Here is a 27,562-nt window from a genome sequence, read left to right as displayed (position 1 = left end):
TCTGAGAGCTAATTGGAAACAGAGAAGGGGTTTCAGCTTCCTATGGCCCTCAGCCAACACCCCAATGTGGCCTCAGGTGAATTGTTGGTGGGAACAGAAAGGATGTGGAGGGCAACTCAGGCCCATCTGGCTTTGACATGCATATGAATAAGGATGCTGGGGGACATGCTGGCTGGTTGGGATCCAGCTCTGGGTGAACCGGAAAGACCCAGCCAGCTGCTGCTGAAGCAAAAGTCGTATAATTAAAAGCAGAGGAGAAAGTTGCATTCTCTTTGGACAGTGCCAAAAAAACCTCTGGCTCCAACTCCCAGCTTCCCACCCCATCCCTGCCTGGGAGCTGGTATAGATAGGATAGTGTCCTTTTCAAGCTCAGCTTATTTCCCTTCATTCATCCCACTGATGTGTCCAGTCACCAGATTAGTGCCCACACAGCATCTCCTGATTGTCATGTTCTGGAGAAGTAGATCTCAGTGTCATCGGTGTCCTGATGGCAATTTGCCCCAAACTCCTAATGACCACTCACAGCAGCTTTATGCAGATATTAAATAGCATTGGGGATAAAGTAGTGTCCTGCTTGGTGTTTGGTTGGCTTTGGAGTGAGACCTCTTACACTTGCCTTCTGGACTTCATCTTGCTTGCTTCACAGCCTGAAGACCCCCCCCCCAAATACCAAGAAGCCATTCAGACTTCCACAACACTGAACTGAGTGCTCAGGGAGCCATTGTGTCGAACCCCCATTCATGCATCAAGAAGCCTATATACATCTGAAATCTATAGGACTATAAAATCTATAGCAACATCAGAAGAAGAAGAAATACAACATGGCTGTGGCCAAGCCGATGATGTTGAGGAGGGCATCAGCAATAGTGTGCAGAAGGCTCCTTCCCTTAGTCGGGCATCAGTTCTGCTTGGCTCCCAGGCTTCTCTCTTTTACCATTGAACATCAAGTTCCTTCAGAGGTCTTTGTTCCCAGGCTCTTTACTTTCTAACCACTAAAGCTCCCTCACCAAACCCAGGAAAGTTGGCTCCTGTAATTCCAACACTCCACTGGATTCCACAGACCACTGGATCCCACAGGCTGTTGGAGAAGAGTCTTGATCGCCAATAATTCTACTCTCTCCATCCAAAGTTTGAAGTTAGCCCTCCCTTATTGTGTGCGCACACACACAACTTCTTGCACGTGCGTGTGAAGGGTGAATAATGAAAACTTGTCTGTGCCAAGAGCCCTGGACAGCGTCTAAGCTCTTGGCTTGTTTAGTCTCTCTCTCCCGCTCTCCCCCAACTTTCATTTCCTGTCTTGCAGTTGTTTTATAACCCCCCCTCCACACACACACAGTCCCAACCCTCCTGGCTTCTTATTTTTGCAGCACTATAAATCCAGGATTTACATATTGTCTCCGATCCCTGGCCTTGGGGGGTGCTAGTGGGCAGGCATTGGGGGTGGGAAAGGGTAAATAGACAACCTGTTTGCAGCTGCATGCCAGACCCTGCAAGAGGAGAAGAGGAAGGTGGGTGGGAGAAACAGCTTCTAAAGGAGCAGGGAAAAGATCTGCACACCAGACTTATAAATACAGGAACAAGAACAGTAAAGGAAGAGGAACTGTAGGACAACATGAAGGTAATGTAGTATCTGAGGGGAGGGTATTTGCTTGTGTGTTGTGGTGGCTGGTGTGGAAAGCTGGGTCTAATTTTCTTCACAGGGCTTTTCTATATTCCCCCTATTATCAGTGGCTTTTAGCCGTGATCTACATAAGTGTAAGATTTGTTTAATTCATGGGATTCACTGATCAAAGACTTGCAATGGCCTGAGAGTAATTGTTTTTAAAAGAGGAGAGGTCTAACAATGGTTGTTACCCATCGTAGTACCTAGTGGAGCTTCCAGCTTCAGTGATAGTATATCTCTGAAAACCAGACACTGATGAGGGCTACTGAACTCATGTCTTTCCTGCGTGCACCATGGATTATCCAGGCTAGCTGCAGTGACAAGCAGAATGCAGGGCTAGAGAGACTTTGTGTTTGATCCAGGAGGGCTTTTCTTGCATTCTTAAATCTAGTCATTTGTTCTACAATTGACATTCCCCCCCACACAAGCCACAGGCATGCTTATTCTGCTACCCATATGTCTAACAATATCTAGTGCCTGCTTTCTAAATGGAGAAATTCCACCGGAATACTAGAGCTTTGATCCAAAACAAGCAAGCGATCTGTATCCAGGATGTATGGAGTTATGGAGGACTCATCAATCAGTGATGGTGCTGGTGATATGTGACGCTATTCACATACTGTAACCATAGTAGAGATTGGCAAATTAGCAGAAGCACAACTCTTTAATTTTGACTGGAAAGGTGGGGAGACAAGGAGAGCAGGAACAGGTAAGGTTAAATTAAATAAGGGGGAGAAAAGGAATGAGAGATGCACAAGTTGTAAAAGCAGTGGCACCATTAGCTAATTTTAAAATACATATTTAATGAGGTCATATCCAGTTAAGTCATACCAAGAGCAGACCCACTGAAATAAATAGACACAAGTTGCTTAAGTCCCTTGGGTCTGCTCTGAGTATGAATAACACTGGATATCACCCAAAGTACATCTGGTTGTTTGTACAAACTTTGCAACTTTTGCAGATTGCACAGAGAAAGCCTCCCCAGTCCCAGTGCGTGTGCAGAAGTTGCTATATAGGTAGCAATTGGGAGCAAGAATAGAAGGCAATAATCCCTATTCCTCCCGCCACAAATTCAATGAACGTCTGAAAAAGGAGGGTAGTTTAACGCCTCTGTGGGTATTCCATTACCTATAATATTTGCCCTACCTTCCAAAAAAGGGGGAGCTCAAGGGGGGTCGTGAAAGCTTCGGAACAAGCTATAAAACAAAGATTAAGCCAAGCATTTGAAGATTAAAAATGTATGTCCATTTTAGGTTTCAGTCTGAGGGAAGAGGGAGCTGTTTCAAGCAAGACTGGCATGAATGCTAACTCAGATTTCTTTGCGGTGCGTTCTTGCTGGATGTCAGGCTGTTGTCCAAAAACTTCAGTACAATTCCAAGTAAAACAAAGTGGTGGCTCTCTCACTCAGATTTTTTCGAGGGAAATCTCAGCACAGGATCCTCAGCATAGGACCAAACTAGCCGACAATCTTTCCCTGAAATTTTGTTAGTAGTAGTTACAAGCAAAATCTTCAACAAAATGTCAGGATTCCAGTGACTGTCCCATTCACCTTAAAGAACTTTTCTGTCCCCACCCCTCACCAGAAGACAGCCAGCCTCTTGTAGCCACTGAGCAAGCTCTGTCCTTGCTGGTTTGTTTCTGGATCTTCCTCCCCTGCTTAGTTCTCCCCACTAATTTGTTGTGAAATTGTGTTGTGCTGTGTTCTGCAATTTTCAGTGTTCCTCCAAGCCTGCTGATGCTTCCCTTTTGTGAACAGGTGGTAGCCTTTTGGATACATAAGCAATAACACTCACAGCTTGGAAATAGAGAATGATTGATCACATTTTTATCTTGCCTTTCCTTCAATGAATACAAGACAGTCTACACACACACACACACACACACACACACACACACACACACACACCCCACAACCACTGTATTCTTACAACATAGGATGTTGCCTTATGCCAAGTCAGATTATTGCTCCAGCTACCCTGGAGAGCACCTCTCCACGTTTTCTGTTGTGTCCCCAGTATGCACCATGTTCTAAAATACCATGCTCTTTCTTTCTGGCTCTCCCAGGTCTCTCTGTTCCAGCCAGGCTTGCTGTTCCTCCTCCTCCTTGTTCAGTTGCCCACCTCACAAGGACAGGCCATCAACCCTGAAGGTAAGACCTGCTGACTCTGCTATATGGAGCCTGCCCAAGCCCCTCATGTTAAGTCTGCCATTCCTATCCCTTCCCATTGGGGCCATATAGCTCAGGGCCCCTACATGAAAAAGATCCCATCTTCAATCCCTGGCATCTTCTTGTAGACCTGGAGAAAATGCTTTTTTCGAGGTGAGATCTTGGCCTGAAATCACGAGAGAGCAAGGAGCCAATTATGGATACCATGCTCTCATAGGAAAAAACCCAGGATGCCCCAGTTTTTCCAGGGCATGTGACTGGAAGTTGGTCTTCAGGGTTTCAGGCAGGACTTCCTGAAGATGTGGGTTATTGAAATTGGGACCTTCTGCATGCAAAGCTGATGCTGTTCCACTGAGCTAGAGTCTCCCCCCCCCCCAAAAAAAAAATGTTGGATGTTTGCCTACTTCCTGGAGCTAATGTAATACATTTGTAAATAAACAGACTTTGCAATCATGGCCTTACAATCCAGTGTAATCAATAGACTTAGGTGTGTCTTACTCTGAGTAGCTTGCAAGTCTCCAGGATTCTTTTCTTTACAAGGGAATTGATCCTGTAAAAGGTACTCCCTGAAACATCCCCCTGCTTGGAAAAGCTGAGGGACTGAAACAACACTGTCGCACAATCCCCACTTCCAGGATTGGTCTGAGGTTCCGGGGAGCACAGAAAGTTTTGATTTCCTTCCAAGAGTGCGCTTTAAACTTACAAACCCTATTCAGCAATTCCACTCCACATGTGAGGAGTTAGATGAATGCAGAGGAGGAGCGATGACTCTCCCACAACATCCCTACATTGAGCACATACATTTAACTTCTGTTAAATATATATATATATTGCCTCCACTGCGGCAGCCCGGCAGCCACAACACTGCGAAGATGGCCTCCCACTAGACTGTGAAGACATATATGACCAAGGCTCTGAGACAGATGGCGTGTACCTTATTTATCCCGCGGGCCCCAATATCCCTGTGCCTGTGTACTGCGATATGACCACCGACGATGGAAAATGGACGGTAACAAGAGCAAAGTGTGGGATGGGAGGTCCACCTCAACCTGGCAGTAGGGATCACAGGGTTGGGGTAGATTGATGTAGGTAGCTCAGCTGTTTCTGTGCTTACCCAGGTGTTTCACTAAAGGCACCGCAATGAAACAAAGTTTGTGTGTGAGTTTTTGGTAAATTATTTCATATCTTTCCTCTTTTTGGCCATTGTCCTCTCTCTCTCTCATTCTTTGTCTGTCTTTCTCATTTGTGAGCATATATGGATGCATAATTGCACTCACACACTGAAGTGCATAGGTACAACGTTCCCTGTTTTTAGCCTTTGGATTTTTTAAATACCCTAGTTGAAATTTTCTTATGTTTCATTTTTTATATTTTTTTGTGTTTCACTGTTTACATTTTTCCACCTTCATGAGTGTTTGGCAGCAGGAAAGGCAGGCTTTAAGTAAAGTTTTCTTTTTAAAAGACAGGGGGGAGTGAATGTTTATGGGAAGAAGGAATCTTTGTTTTTGTACCTTGAAGGCACAGCATCTCCTTCACTTTGGGATTCCTGTTTTCCATGGTGATGGGAGGAACGCCGTTGGTGGCAGCGGCGGGGGGAATGAGTGGGTACCAGTTCATTAGAGATTAATGCTATCATTTTCCTTCCACCACATTTTCCAGGTTTTCCAGAAACGATTCAATGGTTCAATCAGTTTCTTTCGGGGATGGAATGACTATCGGTTTGGCTTTGGCAGAGCAGACAGTGAATACTGGCTGGGTAAATAGAAATGAGTAACGGGAAATACCTTCTTTCTCCCCCCTCCTTTTAAACAACAACAACAACAAAACAGACAATATGAATCATTGACAACCAAAAAGTAACATGAATTCAGTACAAGGAGGTTTTGATGATAAAATACAAAAGCCAATTGGTCAAAAATCACGAGTAAATGGAATGGATATTGGGCTCATCCACACTTACCATTTGTCCTGCACTTTTTAGGCACTGATCCATGCTTTAAGGCTGGGTACTTTTCTTTCCCCATGAATACCTGCTCTTTTAATACAATTCAAGTTTTCTGTGGGTTGCAGTTTGTTCTGATTTAGTGGTAAACAGAAGGTTTTCATGGGGAAAGTACTGGGGCAAACAAAAAAACCCAACAAAACACTCTTGGACCCTTTGAAGTGTGGACCTGTGCCTAGAAACATGGCACAAAAGAGAGTCTGAATGAGCCCATAATTACGAAGTTGTCAGCGGGGTGGAAAAACTCAGCTTACATTGCACAACAAAGCAAATAAGAGGAAAGGGGTTCCAGCCCATTTACAGACAAGGATTTGCCACCTGAGTGACTGTGTTGTCACGTAGTTAATAAATAACCACTAAGAACAGGTAGAGTCAGAAAGATCAGCATCACCTTTAGTTGCATGAAGATTACAATTTCTTTGAGATAGTGATGAACATAACTTTCTTGAACCAGTTATCTAGGGTATAACGTGAGACCTTTTTCCAGCCCTCTTTTTCTCTTCTCCCCCCCCTCCCCCTGGCTCTTGACACAGACATTTTCCTTTGCCAGGACATTTTGGAACACCAAATGTTTGGGTTTCTTCCCTATGCAGCTGAAACATGTTCCTGGGCCCAGACAATTCCAATGTAAAATGTGAGCATGTTTACAGTGTCTCTGAGCCAGGAGATGCAGCCAAGTTCCCCTTCATTTTTCTGCCTGCCCATCACTTTTCTGTCCAAAGACACTGGCTCAGACAATACACAGCTCCCAACGAAAAGAGTGGGTGGTTGCGTGGCTGTCTTTTGTTCTGTGTGTATACAGTTTGGGTTCCTAAATAATACGTCTTATCTGCTCTATGGACCAGGGCTGCAAAATATCCACCTCCTGACCCTGAAGCAGAAGTATGAACTACGTGTGGAGCTGGAGGACTTTGAGAACAGTACGGTCTTTGCCAGATATACGGACTTCTCACTGTCGCCACACGCTATCAGTGCAGAAGAGGATGGCTACACACTGCATGTGTCTGGCTTTATTGATGGGGGAGCAGGTGAGGGGCTGTGGGTGCCAAGTTACTAGTCATCCCTTTCTACTGTTACTTCAGCCCCCCACCCCATACCCAGGATCGGGTAGGGTGCTAGCTCCTAACACATTGGCTCTATCCCCTGAAATAGATCCTTCAACTACAATAGCAAGGGTGGAGAGCTTCAGGCCCTCAAAATGTTGTTGGATTTCAAATTCCATCAGTCTTAGCCAGCATGGACAATAGTCAGGGATATGTGGAGTTGGAGTGCAGCACTGAGGAACGTGTGGAGGAACCTCTATATGTTGGACTCCTAACTTCCATCTGCCCCAGCCAGTATAGCTGATGGGGGTCCAGGAACAGACTCCCTGCTACTGTTATAGAGAGTCCTGAAGTGACCTCCAGTCCCATCCAACACCACATAATCCAGAAGTCCTGGTTCTGAGTCACATAAGGACAATGCATTGCATCAAACTCCCCTCCCAGGGTTTGGTTCTTAACTTTGGGAAAATTTTCTGTACATCAGTGTGGTTAAGTATAATTGCCCCGAAACTCAGATCACAAGAAAGTCCACTCTTTGGAAAGCATGCCAACAGCCAGTTGTATCAAGCTAGGCCCCTAGCTGCAAGTGAATCTACTCTAAAGTAAGCACACTACTCCAGCTTTTTATTGCAGCAGGCTTCATGGCAGGTACCTAACCTCAGATGTTGCAGAGCTACAGCTCCCATCATCCTTGACCGCTGGCCTTCACAATGAGCTTGTGGGAGTCTAATAATATCTGAGGTGCCACAGATTACCCACCCTTTCTTTATGGAATCCACATTTTTGTCACATCATTGTCTTTGTGCTCCCACCAGGTGACTCATTGACCTACCACAACGGCCAGAAGTTCTCCACGTTCGACCGGGACCAAGACCTTTTTGTGCAGAACTGTGCGGCGCTGTCTTCGGGTGCCTGGTGGTTCAAGAGCTGTCATGTTTCAAACCTGAATGGCTTCTACCTTGGCGGGGCCCACCTCTCCTATGCAAGTGGCATTAACTGGGCCCAGTGGAAGGGCTTCTACTATTCCCTCAAGAGAAGTGAGATGAAAATACGCCGTGTCTGAGAGACGGGGTGGCCTCTCCCATTCCTCCTTTCCAGTGGCCTTCCGAAGATGAATTTCCATTGAAACAAACAAAACCTATATTGTGGATAAGGTTGTGGAACTGGGATTGAGCAGGTGGGGACTAGGGCTGTGATGGAACTAAAGCCATTGCCAACACAAACAAATTTTACCTTGTCTTAAACTTGTGCTGTGCTGAAATCTGTCTTCTAATTCCTAGAAAATTTTCTTTCCCAAAGAAAGATGCTTGATTTTTCTGCCTCTTTCTCAGTGTACTTCAGAAAGTATTTGCAGTTACGGTGAGTTGGGGTTGAGCTTACTTGCTTTATCATTCATTGCAAAGGTGGCCAGTAGTGGTGGGAGCTTTTTGGTGTCAATCAATTTCTCCAGCAGTCTGTGGCCCTCTTGCCTGTCTGTGCTTCCTGATCTGAAAAACCACATGGGAGGAGTTATCTCATGATTTCTTTCCTTGGGCTTCAGTCGAACTGGAGGAAGCTGAGGAGGTTGCCTACCAACTGCATGAAACTGGTCTGTCCTTTTATCTTAAAATCAAAACGCAACGCCACAACATCCACACAAGGATCACTTTAAAAATAAAAGATGATGTTACTTTAAAAACATCAACCGTCAGGCAGCTATCGTGGGCACGGTAGGCAACCTCCGCAATTTCTAGTGCTTTCAGGAAACCTCACCCAAGGAAGTCATGAGATGCTCAGGAAGTACAGACTATAGATTGCAGACCACCAAAGGGATGTTTTGTAGAAAAGAAAGAAATAGGCCATGTCAAAAGTCACGTGAGTGAAACAAAACTCCCACACCACACTAATAAAGATTTCACCCAAAGTCTGATCATTTTCAAATGCAATTTCTTTTTACAAAAAACAGACAATCATTTTAAAAAGAGCTCTCTCTTTTTTGCACATCATTGTTTCAAACATGTTTAACTGCCATGACTACAAAGCAATGCTCTGGATAATTCCTTAAGGAAGGTTTTCTAATACTCTCAGAAAATGATTCTCAGAGCTCTTTGGGAAACAGTGAAGCTACTCTGAAACTCACAAGTGCACAAGAGAGACATATCTAAATCTGCTAAGGGGAAGAGATGATATTAATGTTGTTTGAGGCCAGGATTGAGAGTCTGCAGCACAGATGACTGGATTAGCATTCAAACCGAGAGTGATAAAATGATGGGAAGAGGGGAAGAACACAGGCAAAAGCAGCCCAACCAGTTTTCCAAGTTTAAGAATAATTATAATCCTTTGTACCCCTTTGGTTTATACTTTGAAATAAAGCCACATTCTCTGAAACTGAGACAGTGATACAACTGTTATGGGGGGGGGGAGCTTTTTTGAGGCCAGGAGTGAAAAATCTGTAGCCTTCCAGGTCACCCCTGATTGTTGGCCATACTGATGGGAGTTAGTACAGCAACATCTGGAGAGTGACAGGTTCCCCTCCCCAAGTTTAGGTAATTTGTTATTTCTTTACTGGTCAACTTCCCTGCACCGAGAAAAAGAGTATTAGTTCTTCAAAATGTGTGCTTCTTTTGACATCTGGCTGGCCTGAGCAACCATCCAAACTGCAAAGCAAACTTAGAAGATGGAAATGAAGACTAAACACTGCTTTCCCCAGCCTTCTCGTCTCCTGCCAATAAGCTTGTTTTGACTCCAGGCTGTTCACATCTGGATTTTGTCCCCTGCAATTAAGGCAAAAGTCACCTGAGGCTACAGCATTGTGATGGCTGAGAACCGGGATATATGGTGTTCTTTTTGTGTTCTCATAAAACTGGTTGTGTTTTGGGTGTGTGTAGCGGGGTGGGAGGGGGAGAAAACGGTGGTGGAAAGACCTACCACAAAGGTTTGGATCCTGAGCTGCAGTCTGAGCAAGAAGGGGGCAGAAAAACCACACACACAGCCAAGCCAGGTAAAATAAATAAATGTATTTCCTGAAACAAGAGCCAAGGGAGGCTGGGTGGGCAGGGACAAGTAATAAGCAGCCCCCAAAGCCGGGAATATAATGCCGGGAATATAGAGTATTTCTGACAATGAATTTGCTTCCCTAAAACGTGTTGCGTCAGAACATCAAGTTTCTAGGCACTTCAGAATACACTATGGAGAATCAGTGGGAAGGTTTCCCTGAGGATAATGAGAGAGGCTTTATTCCCATGAACAAGTGCAAATTTCCCAGCAGCCTTTGCTGTTCAATAGAATCGGGAACTGCATCCCTCACTCACCTGACATTGCATACCTGAGAGACTGAATCAGCAGGGTGCTGAAACTGATTAACCCCCCATGAACATGGTAACAGCTGAAAGGTTTTGACCTCCTGAAATAAATTGCAGGGAGAGGGTGCAGCTTAACTACATCAAGAAGAAAATAACTTCTTTCCATTCCCTGACTTCACACTAGAGGCTAAAGTGAGGGCTCACTTTTCAATATGTACCTCTTTAAAGAGGTGGCAGTAATGTTTCTCCCAGGATGCCCTTCTAGGATGCCACCAGGCTGCTCCCTAGCTTGTGTTGCTGGTGCTACAGATAGGCCAAGGAAAAAATAGGAAGGGTCCGATTTCCCCGTCCCCTCCACTCTGCTTATTATCTCAGCATAGGTGTTGGGGGCAAAAGTAACCTGCAAAAGGGTCCATGATACTCCAGAGGCCCCCTGTTCTGCATTACCTGTCCTGGACACTGAAGGACACAGAAGGAAGCACTGCTCCCTTACCTACCACTAGAGAGAATGCAATCACCCTAGCATCAGAAGGCCGCATTACTAGGCCTCAAGTCATCACTAGTGTGTCACCTCTCCATGTTGATGAACACTAAGGGCATGCTATTTTGCTATTCCTTAACCAGCCACGAGAGGGAGAGGGAGAACAATTCTTAATGTGTTTTACAGGACAGTATGTAAGATCCATTCCCCTGCTGCCATCCACACCCTTGGAGATATGCCTGAATGAGAAAAGGAGAGGTGTGCAGGCTACAGTGATCTGCCACTTGTTTGCAGCGGAAGCTGTAGGTCACAGGACTGCCTAAGGTGAGTTTCGTGGCCCAATGAGGCACCTTTTGTCTGAGAGGCTGGTCTCCTCTTCACCCTCAGGGTCATCTTCACTCACATTCTTGGCCTCCTGGGTCTTCCTCTCCCCGATGCTGCTCCCCACGCCAGCCCCAACCCCACCCCCAATGACCGCAAAGGTGCTTGCGCCAGCCATGGTCCCAATGGCAAACGTAGCGGCAGTGCCAGTGCCCAGCACAATGGCTTCTGCGGCCAACACGGCAGCTGCCACGCCAGCCCCGATGGCTCCACCAGCTAACCCCACAGCACCCACGCCAATTGCCATCCCAGCTTTGAGGGCATGGGACTTGTAGCGCCGGTGGTAGCGCTCCTTAAAAATTTGAGCTTCATGCTTCAGGTGGTCCTCCAGCGACAAGATGGACTCTTTCCGGCCCGGCTCATCACCCTGCAGAGACTCCTCACACCGCTGCATTAATTCGCACTGCTTGCTCAGAAGGCGCCGCGTCATGGACTTGGGAGTCACTTGCAGGCCAGCAATCATGGGACGACAGAGCTCATCCTGAGTGGAAGAAGGAAAAGATGTGTCAGGGTTACAGAACTGGGTAGGAGGAAAGGGAAACAGAAAGGAGATGCCAGTTCATGACCCAAGACAATCCCACTTCATAGTAATACAATTGTATTTCTCCTGCCCTTTCTCCTAGAGGATCATATGGCACCCATGGGGAACCTTAGGCCTGGGAGCTAAATGTAACTCTTCAGGCCTTTCTATCTGGCTCTTGGGGACTTTCCCCAAGCATAGCTAGATCCCCTCTTTGCTAGTCACAGGCTTCAGCACTCCTACTTCAAGCCCTTCTTGCGAGTTTGTTGTTGTTTTGCCTTGCCGTAATGTGTCCATGAATTCCGGCAATGCCTGGTGCTTGCCTGGATATCAGATGGATAGAGATGTGTGAGTGTGTGCAGAAACTAGCCTACTGTACAAAAGTAAAGTCACTCCTGCAGTTTCACACCCTAACCAAATCATCTAAAAATTTAAATGTTCCCAGACAGTTCTCTCAAATGCATCCTGCAAACGACACCACCCGTTATCCCTAAAGTGCAACCAACAGTGGTCCAATATTATAAATATGTCCTGCCACAAGCAACCTGCACGGCACATTTATTTCCTTCTCCCAAATCCAACCCTCAGAAATTCCTCAAAATCTTCTTTGCAAACATTTTTCTTAACCCACAGCCACACGTGTTGATTTGGTTCTGCACATACCTGGTCTCTGATGAAATCTGCAAACTCCCGCCGCAGTTTTTCCTGGGTGTCCAGATTGTGTAAGGTGATCGCCATCTGGGGAGGGTGGAAGGAAAGAACGGAAGATTCTCATTTTTCAGTTGAGTCCCCGCAAACCCCATTGCCAGAAAAGGAAGGTAAGTGCTCATTCATGTACCAATCCTGCTTGTGCCGGCCATCTTCTTCAGTTTGCATATGACATCTTACTTGTGGTGATGGACAGGAATAGAGGAAACTGCCTTACACCCAGCCAAGCCATTGGTCCATGTGGCTCAGTGTCATACTCACTGACTGGGAGTGGCTCTCCAGGGTTTCAGGCCGTAGTCTCTCCCAGCCTTACCTGGAGCTGCCAGGGATTGAACCCTGAACTTTCTGCATGCATAATGAATAGTCTACCACTGAGTTATAGCCCTTCCCTATTGATAACACAGCAACAGAAGCTGTCGCACCCCCACACACTCACTGAGCTCTCAGTCCCATCTCGAGAAGGTTTTTATTTCATTTATCAAGTGATGGACACCAGTGGTCTGCTATCCAAGCACTAAGCAAACCCAGAGCTGCTTAGCTTCAGCAAGGTTATTGTATTATTTGCCATTGAGATGTACCCTGGCTGATGGATGCAGTGTCCAAAAATGCAGCTTCTGCTTAAATAGATCAAACAGGTAAGCCAAATGACAAGCAATATGGGGGCCTGGTCAAGGAAACAGAAGCAGGGCTGATCATGAACATCAGATGATGAGAGTGAAGTTTGATACCTGAGTGACTGAAGAGAAGCCAAACTTATACTTCTTCATCAGAGAGGAGAAATTCTGAAAAGGAGAGAGAAGAAAAGGAGTGGCATCTGAGGATGGGGTTTACAACTGTCTCCTCATACCAAAAGACAGTCACATACTGTCAGAAGCCACAGTGCTGCAGTTAAATACATTCACAGTCCACACGTACATCACATTTGTTTTCCCACACTCGGAGTTTGTACATTCATTTGCTTTTTTTACAAACGATGTTTTGACTTTCAGCCCTAATAAGGCAACCTCACAGTTAAAGAGACCTTAACATTTAATTAATACAACTAGGATAATAAAAATATCAAGATTGCAATGAGATTTAGAACAAACAAACGTAAGAAGCAGAACCAATGACAAACACAAGAGAAATGGAGTTCAAGCTAGGGCAACTGACAAATCCCAAAAAGGGAGAGAAAAACAAAAAACAAATCTTGACTTTGGCATCATGGCCTAAGTTCCACTGCTGTGGAGTTGCAGCTCAGCCTGTGTGCTAGGACAAGCCACACCCACACTAACATTTGGACATGCTGAAGGGAGTCAACGGCACCACTGAATTGCAACAGTGTGCCTGACGGAGAGGTCTCATATCTTGAACTTAGCAATAGCAGCACTGGCTACACTAGACCTGAAGTACAGCTTAGCAAGTGAGGTGAGTGGTAGGGATGGAAATGAGTTGGTCCCTGTCCCAAAATACATAGGAAGCTGCTTTATACTGAGTCAGGCCATTGGGTCCATCTAGCTCAGTACAGTGGTACCTCGGGTTAAGTACTTAATTCGTTCTGGAGGTCCGTTCTTAACCTGAAACTGTTCTTAACCTGAGGTACCACTTTAGCTAATGGGGCCTCCAGCTGCCGCCACACCGCCGCTGTGTGATTTCTGTTCACATCCTGAAGCAAAGTTCTTAACCCAAGGCACTATTTCCGGGTTAGCGGAATCTGTAACCTGAAGCGTCTGTAACCTGAAACGTCTGTAACCCGAAGTACCACTGTACTGTGTGTACTGTATGCTGGCCGGCAGGATTTTAGGCAGAGATCAACCTAGAGATCAAACCTTCTGTATGCAAAGGTGTTGCTCTAACACTGAGCTATGGATGCTCCTAATTAATACAGGATGTAGCAAAGTCAGAGCAAAGTCAGAGTCCATCGGGCTCAGTACTGTCTACACTGACTGGCAGCACCTCTCCAAGGCTTCAGGCAGGAGTCTCTCCCAGACTTACCTGGAGATGCTAAGAACTGAATCTGGGACCTCCTGCATTCAAGGCAGATGTTCTGCCACTGAGTTACATCCACCCATTGGATATCAGCCAGGTCTAAATTATTTTTAGATTAGAACCAGTCCAAGAGTACACCCATCTATACACATACATACTAGCAGCCTTTCTTCACATAGCCAAAACAGCATCACACAGACACCGAATCTTACTTCAACCCTGTGTTGCAACAGTTACATTTCAGAGAAAAACTAGACTTTGACTGGCCAGCTTTTAAGTCAGCCACTACGGCTGTGCAGTCACACGGTGTCCAGCTATTAGCATGCAATAATGTTTAGCTCTGGGCTGTGAAAAACTTCACCTGCTGAAAAGCAACACAGGGATGAAGAACACCTGCCCTGCCACCAATGCTTATGGACTACAGCTCCCACCATCTCTGACCACTGGCCACATTGGCTGGGGCTGATGGATTTTGGAGTCCGACAACAAGAGGGCCAACGGATCAAACTTCTGTCATATGTACATGTACATGTTAGGGCAATGTTTTTATTGGTCAATCTCTGTTAGCACATGCCTATACTTTAATGCAATTAAACTCTAATTAACAGGAGAGCCTCTACTTCTTAATGGCAGTGTAGGAAGGTTTTCGGCAGGCAAAGTGCTTTTGCACTCAGCGTCTCCTTGCCCCACACATTCCATGCCGGAGTAAGAGCCAGGTACCAAGACAAACTACCCCCACCCCCCCAATCCCGGGGGGGGGGGGATTTGCAAGGATAATTACCCTCAATCGTCCTTGTTTTCCCTTTGCCAACAATCTCCTGCTGTCATGGGGTCAGTGGCGTAGCGTGGGGGGTGCAGGGGGGCCGGGCGCAACATCTGGGGGTTAGGGTTAGGGGGCGCAAATCCACGGGTTAGGGGGCGCAAATTACTTGCCTTGCCCCGGGTGCTGACAACCCACGCTACGCCACTGCATGGGGTCTTCCTCCATTAAGGCAGAGCGGAACCAAAAGCCTCTACTCTTTTATATAAGCCTACCCTAAGCCATCTCTTTGCACATAGCACATGTTCTTTGCCTATGAGAGCAGTGTGACGGGCAGAAAACCAACAGGTGGGATTCTCCATGTTCTGTCCAGATTAGAGACTTGATTCTGCATCTCTTACCTTCACCTTGGCTGCAAGTTGTGCCCCTGTAAGGGCTCTTCCCTCCTGGTCACTCTTTACATGCGTTACAGCTGTTCTGGCTATGTCGTTCCCATAAGCCTCCAGGCAATCCCTAAAATCCTTATCCATGTCTGGAAGGGGAAACAAAAACAAAGCAGGCAATTCAGGCAAAGGAACTGTAACAAATGACGCCCTCAGAACAGCTGCTCCCCCTGGTGGCCACAAAGAATGATGCTGAAGGTTCAGTAGCCCTCCCCAATTTTACATTTGACCATGCCACTGAATATAAGGAGAGAGAAACCTAAAAGCACGTGAACAGAGCATTTGGAGCAGTAACTTAGAACCACAGAATTGTAGAGTTGGAAGGGACCCTGAGGGTCATCTAGTCCAAGGTCCTGCACTGCCATCCATGGGTGGGCTCGAACCACCAACCTTCCGGTTAAAGGTTTGCATTCAATACCAGGAATGGGGAAGATGGGGTCTGCCAGATGTTTTTGAACTCCAGCTCCCATCAACCCCAGTCAGGATGGTCAGTGGCCAGCATTGATGACATGTCACATGTTCAGCCGCCTTGGTCTGGGGCTAGGCAATGAGAAGCTGTAGCTTCCACCCTCCTGCAGCCTGATCCAGGCTGCTGCTGCCCAGTTAGATATGGGTGGGAGAAAGTGAGAAGAAATGGTAGATCAAAGTGACAGATAACATTTGTTTGCATCACATTTAGGTTTGACATAAGTGATGCCAAAGCCTGAGAAACTGGAAGGACTAAAGGACCCAAGTTATTGCAAGTTGTTTTAAACTGTTTTTAACATTTTGTGTTAGTTCTTGCGACCCACCCTGGGGCCTTGAAGTGAAGGGTTGGTAAATAATGAAAGAAACATCACTTCTTTTTTCTTTTTTTTACATGATAGAAGTGAGGAAATGCTTTTCTATTGCTTTGGGGTTAAGTAGTACATGCTGTACTGCTTTCTATGGGCAGACTAAAGAAAACAATGAGGACATCAAAGGGAACCAGTAATTCCAGCCGCCAGATAGCAGAATTAAGCAGTTTTCTCCTCTTTAAAGTCTTTGGCTAGCAAGGAGAAAACGCCACTATGGATTAACAAAGGAGTTTGGTATGGAACCAAAGCTCCACTTAGTGGATGAATGAGTGAACAGCTCACATGCTGCACAGAGCTAAGGCAGATTAGAGGAGCAAGAGTTGGATTTGGAGCTACTTGTGGGAATGATGGAAAGAGAAGAGGTTCTTGCCTGCAAGTGTGCCCTCAGTTCCCACCACCAGCCTCTTGCCAGGGAAGGGCATCAGGTAGCAGCGGGTGCTGGTGCTCCTGAGGGCCCCCAGGGCCCGTGGGTGCCTTTTGGGATCCAGTTTCTGAGGAGAAAGAATGAGAGAGAATTAGATGTAGCCATCCAAAAACAACCACCCGGAGCCAGGCTTGCTGTGAATGGGACTTCTCAAGCACTCTTCCAAAGCAGTTAGTTGGGTTGGATTGATATATTCATATTCGTATTCATATTCATATTATTATTTATACCCCACACATCTGGCTGGGTTTCCCCAGCTACTCTGGGCAGCTCCCAAAAGATTAAAAACAGAATGAAACATCAAACATTAAAAACTTCCCTAAGCAAGGCTGCCTTCAGATGTCTTCTAAAAGTCAGATAGTTGTTTATTTCCTTGACATCTGATGGGAGGGCATTCCACAGGGTGGGCGCCACCACCGAGAAGGCCCTCTGCTTGGTTCCCTGTAACCTCACTTTTATCTCTGCATGGTTTTCTAACCCATTCAACAAGCCATAACTTCAACAGTAAAAATAATAGAGCCGACAAAGCAAATGATAACTAATACAAACAGCAGTTGGAATAAAAATCCAGAATCCTACATAAGTCCAGAAGCTAAAAGCAATTAGAACAGAAAATCAGGAAGGGGGAAAGTACTTGGCACAAGAATTTAAATATGCCTATTGCAATGAAAGCAGTGGCCCAGTTACACCCACCAGGCCATTTCAGCCAAGTCATGCCCACTTACCCTACACCTGTCATCATATTTGATGCCAGGTGTGGGGTAGGTAAAGATGTGACTGGGCCCAAAGGGCATCTCCTATCAACAGCACCTGAAAAGTACAAAGCTCTACCCTTCAAAGTATGTGGACAAAAATGAGTTATCTGCATCACTGTGATACAGATGACCCTACCCACCAGTTCAAGCTGCCCATGAAGGTAGATGAGATAAGGACCCACCCCACCAGTTGGATCTCATTCCCCATCCCTGAATCAATGGGTCTGGATAAACAAAATGGCCTTCTATTCAACCTTAAAAGGCCATAGATTGGGTACCAGGAAAGTCTTTCTTCGGAAGGCATTCTATAAAATGGGGTGCCGCCAACAAAAAGGCCCTCTCCCTGGTAACCACGTTACTCACATAGTTGGAATGGAGAAACTGGAGAAAGACTCTCCATCCAATGCTTCCACTGTCACATTTACCTGTATGGTACTTTGGAGGTAATTCTGTCCCTCCTGGAATCCAAATTGTGGTGGGAAGAACCAGTCACGCACCAGGACATCAAGATGCTGCAACAGAGAGACGAAGCATGTGAACTGCTTTTCCTACAATATGCTCCTATTCCTCTTACACAAATCCTTTCAATGACCACACTTTGACTACTGTGTCCAGCTCGGGCACTGAGTCTGAAAAACGATAATGTAAGGCTGAAAACTGCAGAAAAGTGCAACCCAAATGATGCAAACAATATATCATTTAAATCGGAACCGGTGAAAGCAGTGAATACCCTGTGTGAGTGTCTAGAAGCAGTTGGACGGTAGATGGTGGTTAACAAACTGAGGTTGAATCCCAACAAGACAGACGTTTCTGGCGGGAAAGGGCAGGTGTGGGATCTCCCTGGACCTGCATTGAGTAACTGCCACTAAAGGACCAGTTTGCATTTCTTAGTGAAGAAAGTATTGATCTGATGTATTGATCTTTCCTATTCTGGTTAATACAAGAGGATTCTAGAAGCTACTAGAAGTTTCTCTGTGTGAGAGAAGCAAGCAGAAGGGTCATGATTGTTTTGGTTATACCTTCTGGAAGCTGAGTACAGCTGGTTTGAACTGGTTCTCTTATCTCTTCCAATTAAGGTCATGCTGACTATAAATATAGGCCAGAAAGAGCCTGGGTTCTACTTTCTCTTTCTATCCCTCTGGTGTGTACATAGTATGGTTAGTCTTAAAGTTTAGTCTTGTTTTAAGTTTATAAGTTTTTTTAAGTGCTGCAACTGGATATGGACTGTGCCAATCCTTAATGTACAGTGGTACCTGGGGTTAAGTACTTAATTCGTTCAGGAGGTCCGTTCTTAACCTGAAAATGTTCTTAACCTGAAGCACCACTTTAGCTAATGGGGCCTCCTGCTGCTGCCGTGCCGCCGGAGCACGATTTCTGTTCTCATCCTGAAGCAAAGTTCTTAACCCAAGGTAATATTTCTGGGTTGGCAGAGCTGGTAACCTGAAGCGTATATAACCCAAGGTACCACTGTACTGGATTTGTAACCATTTATGCTCATTTGCCTTCAGCACTAGTAAAGCTCTGCTGGATGAAGTACAATTGCCTCTGGTCTATTTTTGGAAACTGCATTGTGTTTACCATATTTTTCATCCTATAGGGAGCACCGGCCCATAGGACACACCTCGTTTTTTGGGGGGAGGAATGCATAAAAAAAAATATCCCCCCCCAGCCGCGGCTGCTGCCCCAAGCCTTGCAGACACCCGCAAGCAAGGCTTGCGGACATCCGCCCGAAGCACGGGGAGCCCTCCAGAGGGCTCCCTGTGCTTCGGGCTGCCGGCTGCTGCCCACAAGCCTTGTGAGCCCGCGGGAACTCCCACCGGGCTTGCAAGGCTTGCGGATAGCTTCCTGAAGCCTGGAGAGCGAGAGGGGTCGGTGCGTACCGATGCCTCTCGCTCTCCAGGCTTCAGTTAAAGCCTGCATTCGCCCCATAGGACGCGCACACACTTCCCCTTCATTTTTGGAGGGGAAAAAGTGCGTCCTATGGGGCGAAAAATATGGTAAGTTTTTCCTCCACACGTATGACAATGCATAGCCACTGGTTCTTTTGGACTCACCGCTGTCCATGGAAGTGCAGGTTAACTCAGTCAGGTGAGCGGCTAATAATAATATCAGTATAATTATTAACAGTTGCATTTGTGTGTTTTTACCTTAGGAAAAATGTGAATAACCGGGAACATGACAGAGGCATAGAAAACAATGCCTGGTGTTGAGTAATACAGAGAGGGACATGCTCTTTTTCCTGTCTCATAATACACAGGGTCATCCATGAACGGTGTGAAATTCAGAACAAACAATGGAGAATCTTTCCTCACATGGAGCATTGTTTTAACTATGGAAGATGCAGTGATGACCATCAACCTGGTCAGGATAAAGTTACCAATCGCTACCATTGCTACTGCTCAGGTATCAGAGGCAATACCAATTGCTGGAGAAAAACAAGTGGGAGAATGCCATTGTGCTCAGGTTCTGTTTGCAAGCTGAATAAAGCCGAACTTTGGAAGATTCAGGGCAAAGAAAAGGAGGCACGCCTTCACACAGCACATACTTAAATGAAGGGATTCTCCCCAAGCCATACTCCCTCCTTTGAGCCCTCCTTGCATTCTGATAACGTCTCTTGCTTGCCTAGATGAAGGACGGAGAGGCGAATGCAAGTGTCTGCAGAAACATGCCTACAGTACAAAGGTAAAAGGCACGTCCCTTGGTTTTCTCATGTGTGCTTCTGGCCCTACTCACCATTGGCATGTGACACCTGGAAAGTGACCCAGAAAGAAGCATGGCCCTTTGGATGAATGAAATTCCCAACCTTGGGATAGGCAGAATTGCCCAGAGCTGATTTACATATGAATTGGGTGGACAAATCAATGTCTGCCCAATTATATATCAGTTTTGCCTTTTTCATTCCATATAGAGGTGTTATTTTGGGTTTGTGACACTCTCCTTATGATTGAAAAGAAATGCAAAGGGGTGTTTTAAAAAGCAACAACAAAAACAGTGGGAAGAGCAAATTATTGGGCGCTTGCAAATGAGAGAAAAAGAGATGTGGGTGCCAGGCAGAGGAACACGAGGCTGGGAGAGGTGGCTGAGGCGATGGGAACCAAGGAACAAAGGAGCTCTTTGACAGATCGGCGAGGCGGAGAACACGAACATCATGGCAATCGTAGGAGAAGGAAAAGAGAATGGAACAAAGAGAAGGAAGTGGAACAGCCGGTGCGCATTACCTGAAAGGGCTTTAATCTGCAGGAGCCTCCTACCATCTCAGCTACATACATGAACATCTGTGGGCAGAGGAAATGGGAGACCCACCCAGGAAATGAAGAAATCTGGTTTACTTAGCCCTTTAGCCCAGCCCACAAGATCTATTCCCCTCTCAAGAGGCCATGGGCTTCAGAAGCAAGGAGCCAAAACCACACAGGATAAATTTATGACTATGGTATTTATTATATTGTTGTATTTGTTATGTACATCACCATGTGTATCCCCACCCCCACAACAATAGTTGGAGTCATCTCATTTTATGGTCATAATATCCCTTGGAGGTAGGCAAAGCTGAGGAAGTCTTGACTGGTCCATGACTAGTTGCATGGTTGAACAACATTCAAACTCAGTCCACAGCAATCTTGGTCCAAAAACTCAATCTACAACATCTGGAGGCCTACAGGTCAGGGAAAGGTGCCCTAGGGATTAGTTGCCTTTCACTGCAATGTGCAGCATGGCTTACTCAAGCCATCTCTTGGCATCTGCTTTTCCAGCATTTTCTGGCAGTGCATGGATTCTCTGCTTGCAGTGTGAGGCAGTTTTGGCTGCATGGATTGTTCTGCTGGGCAGAAACCTGCCTTTTGTCTATCAGGGACTGTTAGACAAAAAGAAACTTTGTCCCTTCCAGTTCTATATATCCAGCCTTCTGCTTCCCTGAAACTTGGGGGAACTCAGGAATTCTGGATCTTGCCCACCCACCTTTCTAGCCCACATGGAGAGAACCAGCTATTTTTATTCCAGCCAACTATTTTCCTCATCCTTCCCCTGGATAATGCCCAATCCCCCTTTCCCCTTTTACAATCCTACTCACCTCCAGGTATTCCAAATCTGGGTCCTTCATCATGGTGGCCAAATTGAGTATCTAGGAAGAAACAACAGGGGTGTCAGAAGATGCGCTGAACTTACTTTTGCAGCAGGAAGGAAGAAGAGAAAGCACACCTGGAAAGGAGGGATCTGGCAGGAACCCACCTGATAGGAGCTGAGCAGCATGGAGAAAGCTGAGAGCTTGACACCATCTTCAACGTTTCTTTCCACATCCATTGACCCCTCTGTGTCCACCAAGAACATGGCAATCTAAAGGGACAGTAAGAGATTAACGGACTCTCATAGGAGAAGTTTCCTGAGAGAAAAGGAATTAATTTGGCCGGCGGGCTCCAAAGTACCTACTTATAGCTTATAGGTGGCATGTGTCTGTTGTGATGGTAAGCCATATTGGCTTCCTGTCCATTGCTGAGCCTAAGTGGGTGGTATGTGCCTTGAACATCCTAAATGTCTTGGGATCCAAATTCCCCATGAAGTTGTTCTTCTCGTACTGGCCAGCCAATGTCATGAGATCTTCCAGAGAGGCCCTTATCTAAATGCCCACCATAGAACTTAGAGGATGTGCAGTGTAGTATAATGGTTAGAATATCAAACTAGGATCTGGAAGGCCAGAGATCACTCAGCCATAAAGCTCACCAGTCTCAAAAAGTCACTGTCTCTTAGCCTAACAGACTTCACAGGGTGGTTGTAATTCTGCAAGGAGAGAGCCTATTCTGTGGTGACACTCCAACTTCAATCCCCAAGGCTGCAGTTCCAGTACTAACATTGTAAGCTTTACAATGCAAGAAGAAGACCTTCCCATTTGCCTGGGCATTTTAGTACTTTGGACCACAACTCCAGTACTGGCTGAGGCTTATGGGAACTGTAGTCCACAACATCTAAAGAACAGCAGGATGGGGAAGGCTGAGTTAGGATGCGAGGAGTGTGGGGCAGAGATTATGTGGAATGGAAGTATTTCATGAGGACATCTCCAGGGGGCTGGGATGACCAGAAGGTCCCATTTCCACTGAGGGAGAGAAGTTTTCTTCCGCTTGTTCTTTCCCTAGTTACCTTCACAGCCTGTGCTGTGCTGTTCTTACCTTTTCATGTTCACTCTGGACCCAAAATGGCCGACTCCATATCCACACACCCTTGGTGGTGGTGTTAGGTCCTGGTTGCCATTCAAAACCCGTCAGTGCTTCATCTTCCTGACCCATCCATGATCCGTCCTCAGCCTCCTATCAACAAGGAAGAAAGGCAGAGGATGGTGATCTTGTTAAACCCACAGAATGTTCATGAAGACAGGGCATAGAAAGGCAAGCTATGTGGTATTGAGCTAGATAGGACAATACCACTCTCTGATTCAGAACCCATAAGGGTGGAAGAGAGTAAGAGTGTCTCTGGTTGCCCTTCCCATCCACCTGGAGCATCTGCCCTGCATACAGTGTATGTCTCTGAATACCAATTGTAGAGAACTGCAAGCGGGGAGAGGACTGTTGTACTTAGGTTCTATTTGAAGGCTTCCCATAAGTATCTAGGTGGCCACTGTGAAAACAGGATGGACTACATGAAACTTTGGCCTGATCCAGCAGGGCTCATCTTCATATACCTCTGCTACCCTTAGATGTCCACACAGCTGCTTAACTTCTGCTCGGATCACAAATGTGTGCCAGGGTATAATTTGAAGGTGCATGTGGTCACCACTATGTTAAAGCTAAGCAGGTCTGGGTCTGGATGGCTGATCACATGCACACTGCCCTCATTTAAAATGTCAGGATATAAACGAAATAAAATAAATAATATTTCAGCTCTGACTTGCACTTGCACAAAATCCATTGCACAAAAGCCCATTTTGTACAGCTGATTACCTAGATGAGATGGGGCAACATGATCCGTGAAAGACATTCATCCAAGCCAGACCCTTTTCAAATGGAAATTCTGCAAGCATCACCTATTGACCCACCCTAACAACACACACACACAGAGAGAAGTTCCCATGCATTTGTTCTCACCAGGTTTTGAAGCCGCCGTAGGAGAAAGTTCAGCAGGAAGGATTTTCCTCGCCGTTGCTCCCCAAGAATGGAGACCAGGCAGACAGGGGCGTCCTTCACCTGCCCCTGCTCCAAGCAGCGGCTCAAGGCTTCCTCATCCAGGCAGAGATCTCCATCATCATCCAAGCCCACCAGCTGCACTGGCTTTCCTGGCTCCAATACCAGTATCTCCTGAAAGAGAAGGGAGATGGATAGGTCACCCAGATCTGAAGATGCTCCACAGTCTGGCAACCCCATGGATCTTAGAGACATCAACACAGAAGAAAGCACAGCAGATCAATTTATAATCGTGATCAGTTTTACATCAGGCTGGCAACTGAGCGTCTGTGAACCAAAATCTTGCTAGCAGATGACGACTGTTGGCCACCCACTGTATATACAGCTCTTCCTTTCTTGACCAATAAATCTCACCACAGCAGGCTAGAATTTTAAGGTGTTTTAGAGCATATTGCTATTTGGAGGTGAGCATTCATAGCATTCATTTTCTATTAGGAAAACTCATTGTCAGAGGAGGAGCTAGGAAAATGCAAAATATGATTCCCCAGCCAGCACTTGCATTGATGCTGTGATTCCTTCATGTTGCATCAAGTGTCCTAGTGGAAACGGCATAAGATGGTTACTTATATAAGCCACTTTAAGCCTCCCCAGATTGGGTCTTACCAGTTCCTCCTCGACCACCTCCTTTACAGGCAACTGTCCAATTTTTTCCACCAGGCTCCGCAGCCGAGTGTCCGGGATCATCCGCTCCCGGCTGCAGGGATGGCGGCATTCGGGGCAGCGGTACCCATAGCGCGAGGTTCCACTCCAGTGGGCAGAGAGGCAGACCCTGCAGAAATTGTGCCCACAGTCAATGGATACAGGGTCTTCAAAGGGTTCGAGGCAGATGGGGCAAGTTATGTCCTCTTTCAGGTCCTGGATCATGCCTCCTGCAGACGTCTTTGTGGGGCTTGCCAGTGAGCTCAGCCTGCAAAAAGCAAACAGATAAAATACAAAGATGAACAGTGAAACTCTGGTTTCTGACAGTACCTCATTCTGCTGTGTCCACAAATAAGGCCTTCGTTAAAACCCAACTGTAATCATGTTTACGCATTTCACTCAGTTAATTGTCTGGGATGTGACCTCCACTTGCTGAATGCTCTTTCTTGAAAGAGCAAAGTTGAAGAAGCCGTTTGCAGTGTGCTCCCAATGAATATCAGGCTTCTGCTTAGACTCTGAAGGACCCTGAATTCTGTTTTTGCCAGCTGCTGTGGAAAAGAGAGATGGGGTACATAAGCAAATCCACCTGCTCATTTCCACCTGGCAACCTTGCTGATCTTTAGGCCCATAAGTTTCCTCAGGATTGGGAAGGGGGAAGAAACACCAGCTGTGGCTTACTACCTGATTTTCAGCTTAGAGATGCCTTCTCTCAAGACATTGGAGGATCCTGAATTCTGTTTATGCAGGCTGATATGGGGAAGAGTGATGGGGTAGGTGAGTAAACCTGTCAACATTTCTCTACCTGGTAGCCCTACAGATTTTGAAGACTATGAGTTTTGTTGTGACAGAGAGTGAAAGAGAAACACGTTAAGGCTTATTGCTTAGAGGAGGAGCTATAAACCCCAGACCTGTTCTTAGATTGCCTCTGGGCAGGGCAGGCAGTCTGAGGAGGATGACTCATAGAAAAAGCTTCCTGGAGTTAACTCCTTATGCACACACCAAGGTGGACACACCAAGGGTACAAAAATGAACTTCAGGAGACTTGAGTCCTACAGTGACACATGGGAATGCTCCCCTCTGCAAAAGAAGAAGAAGAAGAAGAAGAAGAAGAAGAAGAAGAAGAAGAAGAAGAAGAAGACGACGACGACGACTCCAGAGTGTTTACCTCCTTAGGGAAGTATTGTCCCTTGAACTAAAGACATCTTAGCAGCGATGTGCCCATCATAATATTATTACACTTAGAACTCACCAATGATTCCAATGAAGTCAAGGTGTCTCAACTCAACCCACTTTTATCCTCTCAACAACTCTGTAGCATACCCTAGGTCAGTGGTGGCAAACCTGTTGGAGATTTGAGTGCCCAAACTGCAACTCAAAACCTACTAATTTATCGCAAAGTGCCAACACAGCAATATGGGATAATAATTAACATACCATAATAAAATGAGCTGGGGGGCGGCCCTGAGTTGTTGAGCTTGGGGGGGGGGGCGGCGGCTTGGAACACAGTTGATTTTTGGGGGGGGAGAAAAACATTCTCTCACATTATAAACGCTTCCTATGGCACGCGGAGCAGAAACAACACATAGTCTCAAGGATCGCAGGCAGCAACCAATCAACAAAAACCCTTGACAAAGTCACCAATCGCAGGAACTACAGCCTGCTGGCTGCCAAAAATCCCACCAATTGCTGGGGGTGGGGAAGGAATACAGCTGCTTTGTGGAGGTAAACTGCCTCTAAGCTGCTGCGGGGGGGGGGGAGAGTGGTTTACTCACGAGGAGGCGTAGGGGGAAGTGGCTGCCCAATTTGAAAACCCCAAACAACGGCACTGCTGGCATGATGGCACGTGCCAACAGAGAGGGCTCTGCATGCCCACTCTGGCACCTGTGCCATAGGTTCGCAACCAGATAGTGATTGGTCTGCTGTCCACCCATCAAAGGACAAGAATGATTAGGGATTTGACTCTGGGTTTCCCCAGTCACAGTCTGACACTCTCATTCCTATGCTACAGTGGCAATAATAATCATGAAAAAAAAGGTTGAATCAAATCTAGATATTGTGCTGATTCTTTCAGACATCATTTCCTAAGACATGCATTTCTTTTTCTTTCCTGGTAGAGCCAGTGTGGTGTAGTGGTTAAGAGCAGTGAACTTGTAATATGATGAACCGGGTTCGCTTCCCCGCTCCTCCATATGCAGCTTCTAGGGGACCTTGGGCTAGTCACACTTCTCTGAAGTCTCTCAGCCTCACTCACCTCACAGAGTGTTTGCTGTGGGGGAGGAAGGGAAAGGAGAATGTTAGCCGTTTTGAGACTCCTTAAGGAGAGTAAAAGGTGGGATATCAAGTCCAAACTCTTCTTCTTTTCTAGTAGGGTGGGTGGGTGGGGGAGTGAGGAGAATAGCTGAACAAGAGCCAACTCACGGTTTAGTATTTGTGTTTCCCATCCTGGGGATAGGATGATGCTGGCAGCCTCCCACAGTATAACCTTCCCTGCTCCTAGAACAAAAAGATAATGTTACTGTTAGCCAGTGCCTTCTTTCCTCAGTATCCTCTGGTGTAATGTAAGGAATAGAGAAACAAAGGAGCAGCAGCAGCAGGAGGTGGTAAGGGTGCATAGGAGATCACTAAAACACATGGAGATCCCCCTCTTTCACCTTATTTGGGATGGAATAAATATTTATTTCATTATTCATTTCTTACATTTCTATCCCACTTTTCCTCCAAAGAACTCAAAGTGGTGTACATACTTCTCCTCCCAGTGCTTTTGTTTTTTAAGAAAAAAAGGTGCAGATACTCACCACGAAGCTGTTACAGTAAATGTCACACTTTTAGCATGGGGGGGGGGGGATGCCACCCACATGTAAAAGAAAGGGAGTAAGAGACTTGAGGAAACCCAAAGGTTTGCCAATGTAGAAGAAATAGGGGGAAGCTTAAAGGGGAGGATGAACCCCCACAAACAGCCCAATGCTAAGTAGTCATGGCATGCAGACTAACTATTTCGAGGAAGAGAAAATGGACCGGAGTCACTAGAATTACGAACAAAAGCACTCCATGTTGCAATATTTTGCTGCAGGTCCCACTTATATTTTTTTCCATTTACTTGCCATGTCTGACCTGCCATCATTATAATCATCTAACACCTGTAAGTCATCATGGTGGTGAGTATGAAAGTGTGAACCATCAGCTAAAAATGATGGACTTACTTAGGATCCAGTGGAGTCACTTCTGTGTTTGGGGATACAGGAGGCATTTATACGGGTGCAACTTAAAGGATGGGGCCAGGGAGAGCGAAGTTCAAATCGCCACTCATCTATGAAGTGCCAATCACAT

General features: G+C 46.1%; 2 protein-coding genes across 4 annotated transcripts in view; one reads left to right on the top strand and one right to left on the bottom strand.

The window, feature by feature from the left end:
- The first annotated feature begins 1,465 nt into the window (after window positions 1–1,465).
- On the top strand, window positions 1,466–8,784 carry MFAP4 (microfibril associated protein 4). The gene is made up of 6 exons (XM_081167539.1): window positions 1,466–1,618; window positions 3,728–3,812; window positions 4,679–4,839; window positions 5,490–5,586; window positions 6,678–6,860; window positions 7,691–8,784. Exons 1-6 carry the CDS (start codon window positions 1,613–1,615, stop codon window positions 7,936–7,938), a joined length of 780 nt encoding a protein of 259 aa, XP_081023665.1. The 5' UTR covers window positions 1,466–1,612; the 3' UTR covers window positions 7,939–8,784.
- A 1,072-nt stretch (window positions 8,785–9,856) lies between these two features.
- The window catches only part of RNF112 (ring finger protein 112), a 24,533-nt gene continuing 6,827 nt past the window's right edge, over window positions 9,857–27,562 (bottom strand). For 2 of the 3 annotated variants that reach the window (XM_081167496.1, XM_081167497.1), the window contains 13 exons: window positions 26,654–26,728; window positions 24,200–24,503; window positions 23,501–23,710; window positions 22,589–22,726; window positions 21,657–21,761; window positions 21,499–21,549; window positions 20,651–20,707; window positions 17,858–17,944; window positions 16,624–16,744; window positions 15,376–15,506; window positions 12,975–13,028; window positions 12,202–12,276; window positions 9,857–11,499 (listed from right to left, as the gene is read on the bottom strand). In XM_081167496.1, coding sequence (XP_081023622.1) covers window positions 10,957–11,499; window positions 12,202–12,276; window positions 12,975–13,028; window positions 15,376–15,506; window positions 16,624–16,744; window positions 17,858–17,944; window positions 20,651–20,707; window positions 21,499–21,549; window positions 21,657–21,761; window positions 22,589–22,726; window positions 23,501–23,710; window positions 24,200–24,503; window positions 26,654–26,676 — 1,899 coding nt within the window. In that variant the 5' untranslated portion in view covers window positions 26,677–26,728 and the 3' untranslated portion in view covers window positions 9,857–10,956. The remainder of the gene's footprint in view (window positions 11,500–12,201; window positions 12,277–12,974; window positions 13,029–15,375; window positions 15,507–16,623; window positions 16,745–17,857; window positions 17,945–20,650; window positions 20,708–21,498; window positions 21,550–21,656; window positions 21,762–22,588; window positions 22,727–23,500; window positions 23,711–24,199; window positions 24,504–26,653; window positions 26,729–27,562) is intronic. The other variant, XM_081167498.1, reaches the window with a different exon arrangement.

This window comes from Podarcis bocagei (genome assembly GCF_964188305.1).
Source record: "Podarcis bocagei genome assembly, chromosome: 13".
In the NCBI taxonomy this organism is placed as follows: domain Eukaryota; kingdom Metazoa; phylum Chordata; class Lepidosauria; order Squamata; family Lacertidae; genus Podarcis; species Podarcis bocagei.
Note: the sequence above shows the minus strand (reverse complement) of the source record. Positions and strands in the feature narration are given on the sequence as shown.